At 37.2% G+C, this 20,173-nt stretch overlaps 1 protein-coding gene across 1 annotated transcript in view; it reads right to left on the reverse strand.

Annotated features, from left to right (window-relative positions):
* Nucleotides 1–15,997, reverse strand: part of LOC121388268 (neural-cadherin-like) — a 93,493-nt gene extending 77,496 nt beyond the window's left edge. The window contains exon 1 of the mRNA XM_041519541.1: nt 15,155–15,997. Within this exon, the coding sequence (XP_041375475.1) occupies nt 15,155–15,596 (442 nt within the window). The 5' untranslated portion in view covers nt 15,597–15,997. The remainder of the gene's footprint in view (nt 1–15,154) is intronic.
* Between the last annotated feature and the right edge of the window lie 4,176 nt (nt 15,998–20,173).

Raw genomic sequence — 20,173 nt, forward strand, 5'->3', positions numbered from 1 at the left:
AAATATGCGGTATCTTTGAAGGTGTTTACAGGCTAGTTCTCTGGAGCTATTAGTACATTTTACAGTGCAATAATTTGTCAATGATATTATCAACATTACATGTATGTGTACTTACTGACTCCAAACTAGTTTAACTGTATGTTAAACACCCAAAATACTATTATAAACCTCATTACACTTTTAACAATAGAAAGAAAGAAATGTTTTATTTAACGACGCACTCAACACATTTTATTTACGGTTATATGGTGTCAGACATATGGTTAAGGACCACACAGATTTTGAGAGGAAACCCGCTGTCGCCACTACATGGGCTACTCTTTTTGATTAGCAGCAAGGGATCTTTTATTTGTGCTTCCCACAGGCAGGATAGCACAAACCATGGCCTTTGTTGAACCAGTTATGGATCACTGGTCGGTGCAAGTGGTTTACACCTACCCATTGAGCCTTGCGGAGCACTCACTCAGGGTTTGGAGTCGGTATCTGGATTAAAAATCCCATGCCTCGACTGGGATCCGAACCCAGTACCTACCAGCCTGTAGACCGATGGCCTAACCACGACACCAACGAGGCCGGTTTTTAACAATAGAGATAACTTTCATCTAATAATTACAGGTTCAACATACAAGATGTGACATAAGTCTTAAAAAATTTTAACTGAAATATGCTGACATTATATTTTTATACACCGTTAGCTGTGAAATTGTTTTTCTATTTTGACATATTTCCTCATATCATCAGTACCCTTTTTATAGATATGATTATTAATAAAAAAAAAAAAAAAAAAAAAGAGTACATGGTACATAAATTACATTGTGTAATCACTGTACATATATGTATACATGTATGTACATTACACAATGTAATACAGTGTACATTTGTATGTATAATATAATAAAACAATGTACAATGCAAAATCTGTAAATTGTATAGCAATATACTATACACACAATGTAATACACCTACATACATGTATGCAACACAATAAAACCATGTAATATTCTTAAAGTTAATCTGCTTTAAAATGGCACTATGATTTGTTTTTTTACAAGTATTTAATTAATTTCCCAAATCATTTTACAATGACACAGAAAGCGCTGATCGTATAAGCATACCGGTTTACAGTCGAGAGTATTGTGAAGACTTTTATGTATTTGGAGCAGGAGATCCACAGACACAGGCGCTCTTGAACTAAACCAATTAATCTCTCCTGGTTATCATCACTTATCATTTTCTGTTTCACCATTATTGCCTTTGTTTATCAGAGTGCAAGATAAGACAGTATTGCTAAGTCTGCAGTGAGTTGGATATTCTATTTATCACCCATGGTCATTCCTGTAACATTTCATGGAACATTTTCAAAACAATATTGAAATGTACTTGTAAGTTTGTCAAGCTGAGAACAAGAAACAGTAAATCGCCATCACGGTGTTGCATCGCTAATGACGTAAATACACTCCTCCCTCCATCCAGAATCAATTCCCAACACTTGGTTTGGGCCTAAGAATAGTAAGACCACTTATTCTCATACCAGTGTATAGCTAGGAAAGAAGGAAATGTTTTATTTAAATGACGCACTCAACACATTTTATTTACGGTTATATGGCATTGGACATATGGTTAAGGATCACACAGATACCTAGAGTGAGGAAACCCGCTATCGCCACATCACGGGCTACTCTTTTTGATTAGCAGCAAGGGATATTTTATATGCACCATCCTACAGACAGGATAGCACATACCACAGCATTTGATATACCAGTCATGGTGCACTGGCTGGAACGAGAAATAGCCTAGACCGACTGTGCATCAAGCGAGCGCCTTACCACTGGGCTACGTCTCGTCACCGTATAGCTAGGATTCAACAGGCTGTGAATACACTGACATCATCACCACACTACTAAATGAAAAATAATTGTAAGTTTTCTTGCACATTGTTACAGCACTAAAACACTGAATTTTAATTTATTAAATTATAATGAAAGGCTTGAACTTAACAACAATTTGTCTTTTTAACAAAAGCAATTTATAAATTGCCCCGGGTGAAACAACCCACTATTTCAACTTATTTTCGTGTTTATATCTAATTAAGGTTTACGAACCCGCCAACAGCAATTTTGAGCCTGCCAAATGCAATTTTTTTTTTTTTCAAGTAAGTTCTGCAGCAAATACATGTTTACAAACATGACTGAAAGGTTATTTTGCTGAACATTACTTTGTGTTAACAAATTGTTAAATACTGGCAGACCAAGTGTATACATTTTCCCGTCATTGAGGAGTTTTACCTATGACACTCAGTAATTTGTATTCTGCAGCACCAAAGTGCTGTTCCCACCCTATCATCTCTGGTCCTGTCATTATGTTTGAGCCCTGTCATGTTGAAAAAATCTTAGCTTTTTCTAATGAAAGGTAACAAAACCATAACCGTATTCCCGTTTCCCCACCCACCCCACATCTCTCTACCTGTGTGGGTAACTAAATACAGGTACTAGCACGTACAAGTAAAAATATGTACATGATGTACATGTATCTTCTGTGGGTTCGTCCTGGTTTTTATCTTGAACCCCTGGTCTTGTTGACAATTTCACCATGTTTTCACCCTGGTAGGGTAGGGCCTTTGTAACAGGGAATAGTCAATAATAAAAATAATAATTAAAAACATATATATGTATGTGTATACATATACACACATCAGCAAGAAGCTATCAGATCTCTAGAGCACGTACTATGTATATACACACTACATGCATGTGGGGCTGGGGTCGCAATCACTCACGGTGCGCATGATTAAATTCCCACCAAGCTTAGCGGAGATCAATGGAAATTCTCCCCCAGTTAGCATGTGACCATGAACAGAGTTCTAAATGCTAATCAATAACAGGGAGAAAAAAAAGAGAAGAGAGAGAGTCTTCATTATAAACACAAACTGTCTGCCTTCCTTAAACATCTCTATTGCTGTAAACAATCTGCATGGGCTTCTTATTTACAGGGCCAGGACCCATATTCACAAAAAAGTGTAAATTTACGTCTACGACTAGCACTTACGTCTGCCGTAGATTTACGTTTACGTGCAAGAAGCACCTTATTCTCAAAGATGGTCGTAAATATAAACGTAACTTAGTTGGACATAAATCTACGATTTAACATTCTCACTGGAGTAATTAATAAAAACACATTAGAAACGATGGCTACCGGGTAAATAACAAATGCGCAAAACGCAATTTTGTTTGTCGGTCTGCTAACAATAACATTGCGAACAGTGAACCAAGGCATTTTGGTATTGGTGGGGATCCGCGTTTTGGTACGCACTTGAGGACATTTCTTAAAAAGGAAAAGATAACTCAGGAGAAATTGGCCAAGTCGAAAAAATCTGTTCGATCACGAACAAAAATATGTTCAATCCGTGGGCGTTCGCCATAGCAAACTGCTTCATTTATTGGAAATGCTGCTAGTTTCCGTAAATAATAGTAAATAACGGCGATCATGCTTGATTTATTATATGTACACAACTTACGTGCAGCGTTAGTTGCAACCTGAGGCACTATTATATTTACGTCCAACTTTACAATGTAACTTACGTTTTTGTTCGTTTCGTGAATAGCTCTTCAGTCGTAGATTTACGTTTACGTGTAAAACTAGGCTTACGATATTTTGTGAATATGGGTCCAGCTCTGGCACTTACCAAATTCACCAGCTGAGAATTTAAAAAATCAATTGGCAAATTTTATTTTAATTTGGCGAAAGAATTTCATGACCCTACTAAAATAAACAACAATGTGATACTCATTTAAAACTAAAAGCTGAAATGATCTTTTAAAGGGGCATTCCTGAGTTTGTTGCATTGATGTTTCCGACTAATAAAATATTTCTACGATTAAACTTACATATTAAATATATTTTCTTGTTTAGAATATCAATTTCTGTATATTCAATGTGTTTCTGGTAGTCATAATATTTGTAAGAAGCCCAAACTGGATTTTGTCTTCAAATAATTTTGTATGTATGAAAAAAATTATTTTAGGATATAAAATTAAATTTAACCTAGTACAAATATTAGAATGATCAGAAACACGTTTAATATACAGCCACTACTATTTTATGCAGAAAAATATATTTGATATGTAATTAAAATCTTTAAAAAGTCTCTGTTAGTTGATAACATCTTAAAAACTGCAGCAAACTCAGGAATATCCCTTTAACTTAAAGTTTAAGAGCTGAAATCTCTATATTATAGTTTTATACCTAAGTAAAGGTTACTGTGCAGAATTTAAGATCAAATATACAGTCCATCCAACAGGGAATGCTTTATTTTCCTGCTATTGTAATTACTACAAGTTATTTATTTCGGTGCTAACGTTTTTCTAAATTGGGATACAAAAATAGTATTTTTTATTTATTTTTTGGTTATTTTTAACACTTTTACTTTTCTTCTTACATCAAACAAAATGAAATTTACAAAAAAAATATTTTTGTAGGATGGGATGGACTATAATTTACTTTGTGAAAATTACATGCGTATTTCATTTAAAAAAAACAAAAACAATTTACAAATAATAATAAAAATAAATAAATAAATAAAAAAAAAATAAATAAAAATAAAATCTAATAAAAATCACAAAGAAGAAAATGCCTCAGTCAAAACCGATGAAACAAGAAAGGGGAAAAGGAAAACACCACACAGGAAACACAGGGCAGAATTTACACAACTGATAAGATGTTTAAACATTGTAAATACATAAGAGAACTTTACACATTTGTGAGTCAAAAACAGGCTTTGTATATTTGGCCCTTTTTGTTTCAAAACGTTTCATTAGCGACAGTTGTTATGAATCGGTATGGAAATCAATTAGGCCTACCCGCTGTTTATCACTTCACATATCGAAATGTGTAACGATCTCTAAAACCTGTTTACGAATAAATCACAATGTTATACTTAACAAAATGTTTTCTGTAGTAACAGAAAGCATGTCACATGACATTTCAAAAAAGCAATAAAAAAAGCTTTTAGTTCTACATTTTGAAACATACGGTTTCCATTTAATAACTCAACAATGGCCGAATAAAAACACTGCCAGACATGCCCACGTTTCTACAACTTCAAGCACAGGGACCTTCTGGAGAAAGCCAACTGCGTTAATAGGGGTAGTGTTGTCAATAAAAGCCACTTAGAGTTGTAGGGCGGCAGCGGCATGCCTGCACAAATTGGCACTCTCAATCAATGTGGAAATCTGTAATGCTCGCTCACACGAGCTGGCAGCAGTGCTATAATTGTGTTTAGGAGATGCTTCTTGTGATGAAGACCTAAATGCCATTTTTTCAGTGTTAAATGATATCAAAACACGTGTGCATCACTCGTTCACTTTATAATTACAATGTCACTATACAGAGCTATCTCATGAAGGGATGTTGGGAGTCCAAAGTGCAAGACTAGCTCCGTCATTTGCCAAAGGAAAATTTTAAAAACAATTGATAAATTTTATTTTAATTTGGCGAAATAATTTCATGTAATTCAATTGACATTTTGTAAGAAAATAACTGGGTGTGTGCTATTTAAATATTTAAGAGATAATTTGGCAAATTGTTCTGTTTACTCAGAGCTAGTCATGGCGTAGTAAGCGAGGGGGGGGGAGGGGGGAGGGGGGGCATGTGTCCCCCCCACTTTGTGTTAGGAATGTGTTTTTTTATATATTTATACATGTATTTATATATATATATATATGTGTGTGTGTGTGCCCCCCCCCCCAACACTTTTTGGCACCTTCCTACGCCCGTGGGGCCCTAGTCCTGGTAGTCCCTGGTGCAAGCTGGAATGGACTAGCCTCTTGAATGTTAGTCAATAGGCATGCCTCATTACGAAGATATTTAAAAAGTTAAAAGGTTTCTTTGTTTAACGAAGGAAGGAAATGTTTTATTTAACGATGCACTCAACACATTTTATTTACAGTTATCTGGCGTCAGACGTATGGTTACGGACCACACAGATCTTGAGAGGAAACCCGCTGTCGTCACTACATGGGCTACTCTTTTCGATTAGCAGCAAGGGATCTTTTATATGCACAATCCCATAGAAAGGATAGCACATACCATGGCCTTTGATATACCAGTTGTGGTGCACTGGCTGGAACGAGAAATAGCCCACTGGGCCCATTTAAAAAGTTAAAGTTTGCTTTGTTTAACAACACCACTAGAGCATATTTATTTATTTATTTATTATTGGTTATTGTATGTCAAACATTTGGTAACTGGTCCTTAACCATATGTCTGATACCATATAACAGTAACTTAAATGTGTTGAGTGTGTCGTAAAATAAAACATTTCCTTCCATTTTGACAGTCTTAGAGAGAAAACGTATATTAGTGCTTGATATATCTTTTAAATGCACCATCGTTTCCCTAAATGCCACTAGGCATGACAGGAAATGATGATGATCCCAGACAGGATAGTACATACATGTACCACAGTCTTTAACATACCAGTCGTGGCTGGAACAAGAAACAGCCCAAGGGCCCCTACGAAGATATTTAATACTTAAATTAGAGGCTGTCTTTGTTTGTTACAAAACCTTCTCCAATGAGTCTGCCTGACTGACACATACATATACACACACATATTTATATAGCATTTATGTGTGAAGGATTAACATATCAGTGGTTGCAAAATGAAGTACTAGCAGGCGTTGGAACTGACAGAGTAGGAGTTGGGGGTTTATCAAGAGCTACAGACACTCAGTAATGGGGGCACACGGGGGGGGGGGGGGGGGGGGGGGGGGGCGGCAATGTAGTCCACTTGTAATGTATATAGTTGGTGAAATTGTTGGCCCAAGAATAGAACGAGTATGACTCAGTGGTTTTCCGTTTAAAAAAAAAAGAACCTATTTTCCGTTTCATGTTTTTGTAAATTCCGTTTCATTTCTGTTTCAGACTACAATATGTAATGAACAATTGAATAAACTTAAGTTGTGACAAATTAAAGGGTCTGAAAATTGACTCAGTGACTGGTGTCGACATGTGTCGCTATTCCTCATTAAATCAAAGTAAGCCTACATATTAGTAGCGAAAAATCACATCAGGAGCAAAGGCTACAATTATAATAACTACATAAAGCATGATTGTCCAACAATTAAGTGCACTGCTTTATTCAACGAGGCTTAGGGTTCACAAAACGTAAACATTTATTTTATCATCTCTTTGATAGTCTAACGTCGTCTGCAAATTGAAGTGTGCGCATGACACAGCGGAAATAAAGTAACATTGCAACGTTCAGCCAGCCGTTTTTTTGCTAAACGTTTGCAAACATATTTTGACTGGTGGTTCCCGAAATGGTCATTCGGTTTAATGTGTAGCGTAAAAATCTGTCTTCCAAGACAAGCGTTAGCGACAAACCGCTGGCTAAATTTACTCCTGAAAAAAAAAAAACTGTCCCATCTGCGCAGGCGCAACAGACTAAGCAGTAAACCAGCCACAAGTTCAGCCAGCAAACGTTTCGCTGACGTTCGAGAAGTATTTGATTGGTTCCCAATGTGACCATTTGGTTTACCGTGAAGCACATAATCCAGTCTAGCGTTTGCCAATAGTACTGCGTACGGGTAAATTGTCAGTTTTACAGCGTGTGGCAATAGTAAAATAGTATTAATTTTTTTAAGTTTGCGGGAAATCGTAATTCCGTTTCACAATGGGAATTTGGTCCATTTTCCGCGATCGCAGAAAATCACTGGGTCTACTGTGCACATGAATCAAAACAAAATATATTTTAAAAACAAAGGCAATGAGCAGTAATGGACGCTGTATTCGTGGGAAACTCAAAGTTTTCCTGAAGAAATTAACCCACAGAAGCCAAGCTATACATTCAGACAAGAACCAAGAAAATATGAACTGGAGTCTGAGCAACTGTGGCGGAAATAGACGTCGGAAATGAGGGTAGTAAACGTCGCATGCGACGCGCGACGCCTTGTTTTGCAACCACTGCATATACAAGGGACATTAAATATTAGAGATTTATATACTAACCCACTCTCTCCCACCCCCACCCCGTTCTCAAAATGTTCTCCAGTGTGATATACAGCAAACATTACAGCTGTTTTTACAATACATAGCCACAGTTGTTAATAAAATAAAAACTGATTAACATGTTTTGTACACATATACTATTACCGTAAACCTATCTAAGAATTGCACAGATCTATAGCATTAAAGGGACATACCCTAGTTTTTAAACACTATCGAAGGTGAATTTTTTTACTATTAAGCCATTTGTGATAACTGAAATCATACTTCACTTAGACTTTATGGTTTAGATTATCAGTTTCCGTATATTGGAAGTGTTTTGGGGTCATCCTGGTGTTTTTAATATCACAAAATGCATTTCTCATATTTTTTAAACCGCACGTGCGTCTGAGAAGCAACAGTTATGGAGTCGAGTTTTAGTCTATTTTAGAGGGTATTTCACCATTTCAGAGTTACAGACTTATGTTTCACTCAGTTGTAACTTTATCCAAATGTGTTACAGGTTTGTAGATTAAATAAACTTAATGTTAATTTTCACGGGTTAAAAGTAGGGTCTGTCCTATTGATGAAAACCGCAACTTGATATTGAACAAAATATTAATTGGTATACAAGTTTTGGAAATATTAAATAATAGATCACTGCAATGGGTCAAACAATATATATTTTTTAATAATCAATGTGTTCTGTGATGTTGTTAAACAAAACAAACTTTATAATAATCAATTATTAAAACATTGCTATTGTTGTATGAGACAAACCCATGTATATGTACATAAGATCTGCAGTCACCCAGTACCTGTACCTGTTTGTATACATGTATGCATTTGTGTTCATATACACACATGTAATTCATAGGGTTAAATCCAACTTCAGACTTCCAAGAATTGAAAATCTGCATGATCCATTTATCGGTTACGAAGAAATAAATTCAGGTAACCCATTTCCTTTTTGCATAATCTGTTATATTCAAGTAAATGGTGCTCCAAATTCTGTGCGAGCAAAAAATAGGTTATATGCAAAATTAGATTTGCGTGAGTAACGCACTAACAAAACGATCATTCTCACCAGCTTCAGAGGCCTGCAGTTTAAACATAAACCTTTTGCTAAAATCTGCAACTCCAAAGTATTTGTAATGAACATTCCAATAAATGTATGTAGTGTCATGAAATCCGTCATAAGGTTAGTTACTGCTAAATAAATGTACAACATATTACATGTAAACAGCACTGTTACAAGAAGGAAGGAAGGAAATGTTTTATTTAACGACACACTCAACACATTTTATTTATGGTTATATGGCGTCAGACATGTGGTTAAGGACCACACAGATATTGAGAGAGGATACCTGCTGTTGCTACTTCATGGGCTACTCTTTTCGATTAGCAGCAAGGGATCTTTTATATGCACCATCCCACAGACAGGATAACACATACCACGGCAGGCAATGGCTGGAGCAAGAAATAGCCCAATGGGTCACTGTTACATGTACATCGTACAATATATGAGCACCTGTACAATACACAGGTCTGTATATTTCATTTCAACTTATTTTCATGCTTATATCCAATTAAGGTTCAAGCACGCTGTTCTGGAAACACACCTCAGCTAGCTGGCCTGTCTTCCCAGGACAGTCCGTTAGTTGTTACTTGGTTAGTGGTCACTGAGAGAGGAGAGTGTAGTGGCCTTACACCTACCCATTGAGCCCTTAAGAACTCACTCTGGGTTAGAGCCAGTACCGGGCTGTGAACCCTGTACCTACCCGCCTGTAGTCCAATGGCTTAACCACTGCACCACTGAGGCTGGTACAGGTCTGTATAACACACAACACAGAGATGACAAAACAATTAAATTATGAAACAAAGTAAGCACTGAAGCCCTGTCAGTTAATAAAGTGGAGCTGTCAACATTTTCTGTGACTGTGAATGGAAGAGGTCAAAGATCACGAACACTATAAAAATATATCCAATGACATTACTGTAACTCAAATTGACTGACAAGAAATAATGTTGGCATCATATTCCCCCAAAAAGGAAATTTTACACAGAAACAACAAGGTGATAATGCAGTGTTCGAGATTAAAATTTTGGGCCAGTATCCCAGTTGGATACTAACATTTCAAAATCTGGTATCCCACCTGAGAATTTAGTATTATATGGTATCCCGGTGGGATACTGGGTTCTTGAAGTCTGGTATCCAAAATTAAATTCTGGTATCCCCGGGATATCGGGATACTGTTAATCTCGAACACTGTAATGGATTACGAAATAATATGAACATTATGGAAGCATGCGTTTAGAGCCTGTAGAACACACACAACCCCATGGCTCGAACTTAAGAATTTGTCTCCCACGGAAATTTCTAAAAGAATTGCCATGGGTGAAACAGTCCGACAGCAATTCTGAGCCTGCCTATGGCAATTTTTTTTAAAGTAACATTTGCAGCAAATAAACCTGACTGAAAGGCTATCATGTTATATGTAGACATCTTTTAAATGTGCAAATGCTAAATATTGGCAGATAATGTACACAAGGTGTATACATTTTGCCATTGTTGAGGAGCTTTATCGACGGCAATTGCCATTGGTGCCGCCGTTAAGTTCGAGGCCTACCCCCACCAAAAAAACCCTGCTCGATATCAGTTTAGGTATGGTATTGGGTTTTTGTCAATTGCTACCGAATACCAGTGATACCGAGGTAAATTACCCCCAAAATAGTGATACCAAACATGCAATGTTGATAGTGCCCAGCTCTAAAGACCACTATATCAGTGTTTTAGATCTCACTAATTTGGGCACAACAGACTTTTTGTCTGTTCTGAGCACACTGGGGTATTTTTAGTCGAGTATTGTTAATAATAGCTGTTAAAGAGTTGTACATATATACACGTGTGTCACAGTGTGCATTATTTGTCGCAATACAATAATATCATGACATATTATTTTTTATCATTTAGAAAACAATTGTATATATCGAAGGTTGATCAGTTAGTGCAACCTGATCTTAATCAATGATTGATTTCGATTGTTAACACTAATCAAGTCTTTTATATACTACAATTAGAGCATTAAAAAAAATCTATAGAACTTGCCATTCATCAATGCCTGCACATAACGAAAAAATGCTTTAAAGAATAAAGAAATTCCTACACAAAGAGAGAAATTTAATTATGATTTGCCTCGTTTACGGTTTAGTGGAGGAAGAACAGTGCCTGGAATTAACGCTGTCAAGACCGGGCCTGGGTTGAAGCAGGTTTTCTTCTTCTCCCTGTATTGATCAATCCGAGGCTTCGCACTTGGATAAACTCAATGTCTGTGAGCACGACATGCAAATCAATGGATTGCAGTCATCGGGGAAGTGGTGGAACTCCAATTGTTGGAGGCCCATTGGGACTGTCATCACATCATTTTGCAGAAACAAGGTCAAGGTTGTGTGAAGACAACTCTCTCTCTCTCTCTCTCTCTCTCTCTCTCTCTCTCTCAGTGAAATCAGTTGTCTGTGTTGTCAATATATATATATATATAACTGGTGAGTGGTTAGTCAGTACCCTTGGTGGTGCTGTGGTAAAGCCATCGGACATAAGGTACTGGGTTCGCAGCCCGGTACCGGCTCCACCCAGAGTGAGTTTTAACGACTCAATGGGTAGGTGTAAGACCACTACACTGACTTCTCTCTCACTATCCATCAACCCACTGTCCTGTACAGACAGCCCAGATAGCCAAGGTGTGTGCCCAGGACAGCGTAGCTTGAACCTTATTTTGATAAAATCCCAACAATACTGTTACATTGAAATGAAATTAATGAAAAGTGCTTAGTCCACTACATGTACATGCATCTGTTGTCAAAATGAATTTGGAATAGTTCTTGAAAGTAAACCCTCTAATTACTGAAGAGATGGTCACTAAATTAAGTCTTCATGTACCAACAGCCACACTAATTTTTCGAAACATTTTTTCCCCATGTTCTAACATTTTAAGTGAAACGTGGCAAATCGCAATGTTTTATTGAACAAAATATTTGCTCAGTGTTATGACAAGGCTCCTGCACACCGATGAATAAAACCTGATGGGCACGAAACAGAGAAAGTTTTTGTTTTGTTTAACGACACCACTGGAGCACATTGATTAATCAATCATCGGCTATTGCATGTCAAACTTTTAGTAATTCTGACTCGTAGCCATCAGAGGAAACATGCTACATTTTTCCAAATGCAGCAAGGGATCTTTAATATGCACCTTCTCACAGACAGGAGGAAACAACACACCACGGCCTTTGACCAGTTGTGGTGCACTGGTTGGAATGAAAAAAAACCCAATCAGTTGAATGGATCCATCATGGTGGTTCGATCCTGCGATGCAAGCACCTCAGGCGAGCACTCAACCGACTGAGCTAAATCCTGCCCCCAGAGAAAGCAATTCCAGTCCAACATTTTAACTAACTGTATTTTCCTTCTAGATAACAAGTGATTGTCCCACAAAATGTTTTGAAAAATATGATGTTTTACAAACATACACTTTCTAAGCCTACCAGTTTCAGATGTAAAAATGTTTCACCAAAGATGTACCTACATCAGGGCTCGAACTTAATGATGGCAATCGTTGTTGTTGACATATGAATGTTCGTGCTGTCCATAAAGATCCTCAACAATAGTAAAATCTATACACCTGGTGTACATTATCTGCATATATTTAACACTTGCACATCTGAAATATGTCTACATACAGCAAAATAACCTTTCAGTCAGGTTTATTCGCTGCAAATGTCACTTTTTTCAAATACTATAGGCAGATTTACATTTGCTGTCAGTGAGCCGTTTCACCCATGGCTGTTTAGGAAGTAAAATTAACAGACAAAAGAAATTTCCTGTTGTAATAACATATATATGTATATATGGTCTAATGAAAGTAAGGCACAGAACTGGATACGGTGAGAATTTGAGACATGAACTCTAAGATGTATTTTAAATATAACAATTTACATGTATGTATGACTGTTAATAACTTACATACTGTTATACAGTATGTAATAATCGTGCAGGGATATAAATTTATGGGGATATGCAGGTCAACTTCTATTTTTAACAATATTTTAAAATCTTTGGCAAACAGAAGTTGGTTCACATGATTTCTACTTTGATAACCAATTGTTGATATTAATCATCGGGTATTTGATACATGTCAAACACTGGGTAATTTTGACATATACAAATTATGTACATACAGTCTTACTTTAATAGTGAGAAACCCTGTTTCAGTCTTCCATTAGTAACAAGGGATCTCAAAAGTTACAATTACAAATTCAGGGCTAGCTCTGGCACTCACCAAATTCACCAATTGCGAATTTTGAAAGTAGTTGATGAATTTTATTTTAATTTGGCAAAATAATTTCATGTAAAAATTGACATTTTTTTTTAGAAAGTAACTGTGATTTCTGCAATTTTTTAAGTTTAATAGACAATTTGGCGAAATATTTGTTGCTCACCCAGAGCTAGCCCTGAAATGTATATGCACCATCCCACAGACAGGATAGCACATACCACAGCCTTTGATATACCAGTCGCAGTGCACTGGCTGAGAAATATTCAAATGGGCCCACCAACGTGGATCGATCCTAGACCGACTGTGCATGAGGCGAGCACTTTACCATTTGGCTACATCCCGTCCCCTACATGGGTTAGGCAAAAACCATGTCCCATGTTTTTATTAGTTTCCCAGTCGAGGCATGGGATTTTTAATCCAGATACCGACTCCAAACCCTGAGTGAGTGCTCCGCAAGGCTCAATGGGTAGGTGTAAACCACTTGCATCGACCAGTGATCCATAACTGGTTCAATAAAGGCCATGGTTTGTGCTATCCTGTCTGTGGGAAGCGCAAATAAAAGATCCCTTGCTGCTAATCAGAAAGAGTAGCCCATGAAGTGGTGACAGTGGGTTTTCTCTCAAAATATGTGTGGTCCTTAACCATATGTCCGTAAATAAAATGTGTTGAGTGTGTCGTTAAATAAAACATTTCTTTCTGTCTTTATTAGAGTCTGAATCAAACAATGCAAATTTATTGGGTCTGCCGTGGACTATTTTCATTACAAGAGTTATCTCTGAAATTTTGTTTTGTTTAATGATACCACTAGAGCACATTTATTTATTAATCATTGGCTATTGAATATAGTGATTTCCCTAGAAATTTGGCAAGGCACGGTAGACCGAACATTTTTGGGGCATTTTCACCATTTTCGGGACACTTGTTTTTCATTAAAAATTCACAAAAATTTATTGAAAAAAACATTAATGTAATTTATGTGCTTGCTTTAATAAATGAATGGCAAAAGATATAAAAGGCATATTTTACTAATTAATAATACCTTTTGTGGTGTTTTATAAAGGCAATTTTAGAATTAATTAGTGAAAAAGGCTTGTTTAATCTCAGGGCAGCATGGTGCTGATTAAGGCAAGATGGTGCTAGACTATTGAGGCATGGTGCTGCACCATGCTAAAACAAGCTAGGGAAAACACTAGAATGTGAAACATTTGGAAATTTTTACATATATATATATAGTCTTAGAGGAAACCCACTACATTTATCTACTAGTAGTAAGCAGTGTTCGAGATAAAAAAAAGTTGGCCACTATCCCAGTTGGATACCAACATTTCAAAATCTGGTATCCCACCAGAGAATTTAGTATTATATGGTATGCTGGTGGGATACTGGGTTCTTGAAGTCTGGTATCCAAAATTAAATTCTGGTATCCCCGGGATATAGGGATACCGTTAATCTCAAACACTGGTAAGGGATCTTTTATATGCACTATCCCATAGAGATGATAGCACATACTATGGTCTTTGATATATACCAGTTGTGGTGCACTGGCTGGGACAAGAAATAGACCAATGGGCCCACCGACGGTGATCGATCCGACTGACCGCGCATCAAGCGAGCACTTAACAACTGGGCTATGTCCCGCCCCTGGTTGGAACAAAAAGAAAACCAATCAGCTGAATGGAACCACCGAGGTGGAGATTCGACCCTGCGATGCAAGCACCTCTGGCGAACACTCAACCAACTGACCTAAATCCTGCTCCAGTTATATCTGATGGCAGAAAGCGATTATAACCTTCAAAATGTCACTCTAGCAGTGTTAATATACAGTATAAACTCACCATCATTATTTTTGGTTCCATTGACAATAACTGTGATGGTTCTATGAGCAGGGTCTTCATAATCCAATTTCATAGAAGTGTTGCGATTCAGCGAGTTTCCATTCAGAATCAACAAATACTTTACTGTCGAACTCACAAAGTCGTAATTTCGGGTCGTATCTGAAAACTCAAACAACACGTTTTTCTTATCTTCTGGTATCGTTATACTTTCTGAAACCTTTCTAAATGTTTCCCTCTTGTGCCTATTATTATTATGGTATAATCCTACGGATCTGATACTGCGATGAGCGTTAATAAAAGGACTAAATTCCAGATATGAATCGTCATGTACAACTATTAACTTGTGGTCCCGTGATGTTAACTGCTTAACGCAGAAAACGTCGGAATGTAGTAAGAAGCTTAAACACACGGTAAAAATAATCGCCTTCATGGGGGCCGCCATCTTGGAAGTTGGAAGCCGTAACAGCTATCGCCTCTGGTAGCCGGGGGATTATATCTCTAGACCTACGAAACACAACGATGCTAAACAGCACAACACCTAAAACATTAATTAGATGGTTTCTTTGGCCTACATTCTTTGAATGGCGAAAAGACGCGTCTGCTTTTTTAAAAATTCCTCTGCACTAATACACACGTCCAAACGGTGGCAATTTTTTGACAACAAAGATGCGTCGATTGCTTTATTGGAACTCGAACGAGTCTTGGAAGATCTATTCCTTAAGAATTCCACCAGCGTTAATCCAATTAGTAAACACCACACTGGTCCAGTTTCCCTTGTCTTCGATTAAATCCACTCAAATGCTTTACGTCATGTTACCCGTTTTGTTGTCAACCTTCTCAAACCAACCCCATTTCCCGTTCAAAACCTTAGGACAGATATTTGCGCTGTTCCATTCACCTCCCGCTGAGAAGGTTAATAGAAAATCATTGATTTCGTCGTATTAATGACAATTAAGAAATATATATATATAAAGTCTTTACTTAAAATATAAAAAATACAAATTACTCAGGTATTTTTAGCGATATTTTTGAGTAAATGAAATAAAGGTAAATTCAAAGGGGGTGTCAGTAGAAACGACAACAGCGGTTGTAAATTCTTTGGTTGACCAATAACGGGCGTGGGAGTGTGATGTCATGCACACCTTTCTATGAAATACCTGTGAGTTGACTGGGTTTTAAATGGAGTTAATATCCAAAGCAGTGATTAATTATGACTATTTTTATCTCAATTCTACACTGTTTTCTTCTTAAAAATACATACACGCCAATAATCTTTTAAAGAAGTGATTTTGTTTTCATAAGTTTAACACCTGTAGACATCACTTTCTATATTTGGAACATAAGCATGTATGATTCAGCGAGGAAGCGCGCGCCATTGGATTAAACACACGGAGACAGATTTATGTGTGTCAGTTGTGAAAATGAAATCAGAATGACATATTCAAATCACTATAATTTTAAATTTTATTATGCTGCGAATGTGTTGATAACTTTTTTTTAAATTAAAAGATGTTAGGATACGTCATAATTTTGTGTTGTATAATAATAATAATAATAATAATAATAATAATATATTATAATAATAAAAGAAATAATTCGTTGATTGATTGAAACATATTTGATTGCTTTTGAAAGAAAAAAAATGTAATAGGCACCAAGTTTTCAAAGTTACTAAAATAAGTAAAAGTTTATCTGTTTAACAACACCACTACAGCACATTGATTTATTAATCATCGGCTACTGCATGTCAAACAATTGGTAATTTTTTACTTTTGGTCTCAGAGGGGACGGGACGTAGCTCAGTGGTACAGAGCTCGCCCGATACGCGATCGATCTAGGACGATCCCTGTCAGTGGATCCATTGGGCTATTTCTCGTTCCATCCATCCAGTGCTCCACAACTGGTGTAACAAAGGCCGTGATATATACTATCCTGTCCGTGGGATGGTGCATATAAAAGATCCCTTGCTGCTAATCGAAAAGAGTAGCCCATGAAATGGCAACAGCAGGTTTCCTCTTTCAATATCTGTGTAGTCCTTAACCATAGGTCTGATACCATATAACCGTAAATAAAATGTGTTGAGTGCGTCGTTAAATAAAACATTTCCTTCCTTGGTCTTAGGGAAAACCCGAAGCCTTGTTGTTGTTTTAAAAAAAAAAATTTTTTATTATTAGCAGCAAGGGGTATTTTATATGCACTTTTCCATAGAAAGGACATCACGTACCACGATTTTTTATATACAGGTATATCCCTGTGCTAACTACACTCTGTATACAGTTTTCAACGCTAAATTATAAATTGTAACAAAAGAATAATGACACCCCATCTACGCCTCGTTTTGTCCATCCACCCGTCCGACACCCTTCCGTTAGTTCAACACTCCCCTCTACCCTTCACATATTTATCCACCCGCTTATGAATCCACTGGTGATTTCGCCGACTCACAAACCTAGTTTTTTTCTGGGTTTTTTTAAAGAAGAAAAGGGAAAAAAGTTTCTATATAAGAATGCTATGTCCAAAACAAGCAATTTCAGACAGAACGCTAACCGCACGTTTTGCCATTTTCTCGATAATTTTACTTGGAGCAGGTAAAGCTACTAAAGCACGTATAGAATGTCAAAAGGGTTGTTTGAAAGAGAAGAACACCAAAGAGAAAAGGACGAGTTATTGTTATAAAGTGACACTGTTTTACTGAAGTCGAATTCCCCCCATGTAAGTGATTTTGTCATTTTGTTTTTCTGTAATTCCAGGGATGGGGCCGGTCGTAGCCCGATGGTAAAGCGCTCGCTTGATGCGCGGTCGGTCGAGGATCGATCCCAATCGGTGGGCCCATTGGGCTATTTCTCGTTCTAGCCAGTGCAACACGACTGGAATATCAAAGTCCGTGGTATGTGCTATCCTGGCTGTGGAATGGTGCATATAAAAGATGCCTCGCTACTAATGGAAAAATATAGCGGGTTTCCTCTCTAAGACTGTGTATGTCAAAACCCAATAGCCGATGTATTTTTCGTGCTGGGGCGTCGTTAAACATTCATTCATTCATTCTTATGTCAAAATTCCCAAATGTTTGACATAAAATAGCCGATGATTAACAAATCAATGTGCTCTAGTTGTGTTGTTAAACAAAACAAATTTTAAATTTGTTTTACTTAAGTCGAATTTCGCATATGCAAGTGATTCTGCTATTTTGTTTCACTTTCATTCCAGGGTCTTTTTTGTTTAAAAACAGTGTGCTCTAGTGATGTCGTTAAACAAAAACGTTTTAAATTTAAATACCTGATGAAGACCATATATTAAAGAACAATACAATTAAATGAAATATATACTCAACAACGAAAGTTTAGCTAATGTTAAAAGAAATGGCATAACATTTTATAGATCAAGCTATTTTTATTAATTAGTATTCACATCTGAAATGTTTACCATTTACAAACAACATAAACTCATCAACCTTTTCCTTAACACAACAGGAGGACCAGGGGCCTAATTCACAAAGGTCTCTTAGGCTCTGCTAGGCAACAAAGCATCTTCTTTGCAAGTCTTTTAGCATTGCACTGCGATATCGCAAAGCTACGAGAGTTTAGTGGGCCTAATTCACAAAGGTCTCTTAGGCTCTGCTAGGCAACAAAGCATCTTCTTTGCAAGTCTTTTAGCATTGCACTGCGATATCGCAAAGCTACGAGAGTTTAGTGGGCCTAATTCACAAAGGTCTCTTAGGCTCTGCTAGACAACAAAGCATCTTCTTTGCAAGTCTTTTAGCATTGCACTGCGAGATCGCAAAGTTGCGAGAGTTTAGTGAATTAGACCCCTGGTTTTCTTTTTAAAATTTAGTCAACCATGGCAAATTTAGACGTCATAAAAGATATTTGCTAAACTTTTGTTGTTGAGTATATATATATATGTATATTTTGTTAAAACCTGTAGACGTCCACTTAACGTGTATTGCATTTTATTCATATTGCGTATCAGTAATTGCGCATGTGCAAGTATTATTTGGTGCAATATAACCGTCATGTCAGATCGTTCTTTATGGCAATGTTGAGCTCTCCAATGTCGTTCATGACACGCCTCTGCACTCAATATTTTGTAAATCATACACGAACTTCACTTGGGTGTAACTGTGTACGTATTTGATTTTTACATCGATTACAACTAATTGTGATGGTAGAATAGTGGAAATACATGGTAAAAAGGTCTCAGGTTAGCACAATTTTTCCGAATACCTGTACAATTTTTGCCCGAATTTGACGTTTTGCTCCAGCACTAGGGGGGCAGTTGGCCGAATGTTGAATCCTGCCCCACCCTCCCCTCCCCGTCTCGTACGCTTATGATGACATCGTTTCCCAATGCAGAAAAACATAATTTTTCAATGCAAAATACATTTAGATTTCTTTTCAACTTATTTTCGTGCTTATATTCATTTAGGGTTCATGCACGCTGTCCTGGGTATACACTTCAGCTATCTGGGCTGTCTGTCCAGGACAGTATGTTAGTTGTTAGTGAATAGTGAGAAAGAAGATGGTGTAGTCGTTAAAACTCGCTATGGGTGGGAGCCGGTACTTGACTATGAACACAATACCTACCAGCCAGCCTTATGTTCGCTGGCTTAACCACGACACCACCGAGGCCGGTCAATTAGGTTTAAAATAATAAACTGGAGTACTTTTAAGCGTATGAAACAGGGGGGTTTGGGGGGGGGGGGGGAGGGGGAGATGCAACTGCCCACCCTAGTACTGTGACTAATCCTGAAATTCGGGCAAAAAAGATAGATATATTGAGGCAAAATCAGTCTGCCTGAAACCTTTTCACCATATATTTCCATCATTCTACCACAAATGGGAGACCGTACGCCTATATCCCCACCGGGCCTTTAAACACTGTTTTCATTTTGTAGCATAGTTTCCCAATGCATCCCCCCCCCCCCCCCCACCCTCAGCATTTTCCAAATGCAAAATACAAACACAATTTAAGATCATAATCAGGAGTACTTTTACCGTATGACCAATTCCATAAGGACGT

Source organism: Gigantopelta aegis, chromosome 14, assembly GCF_016097555.1.
Source record: "Gigantopelta aegis isolate Gae_Host chromosome 14, Gae_host_genome, whole genome shotgun sequence".
Taxonomy (NCBI): domain Eukaryota; kingdom Metazoa; phylum Mollusca; class Gastropoda; order Neomphalida; family Peltospiridae; genus Gigantopelta; species Gigantopelta aegis.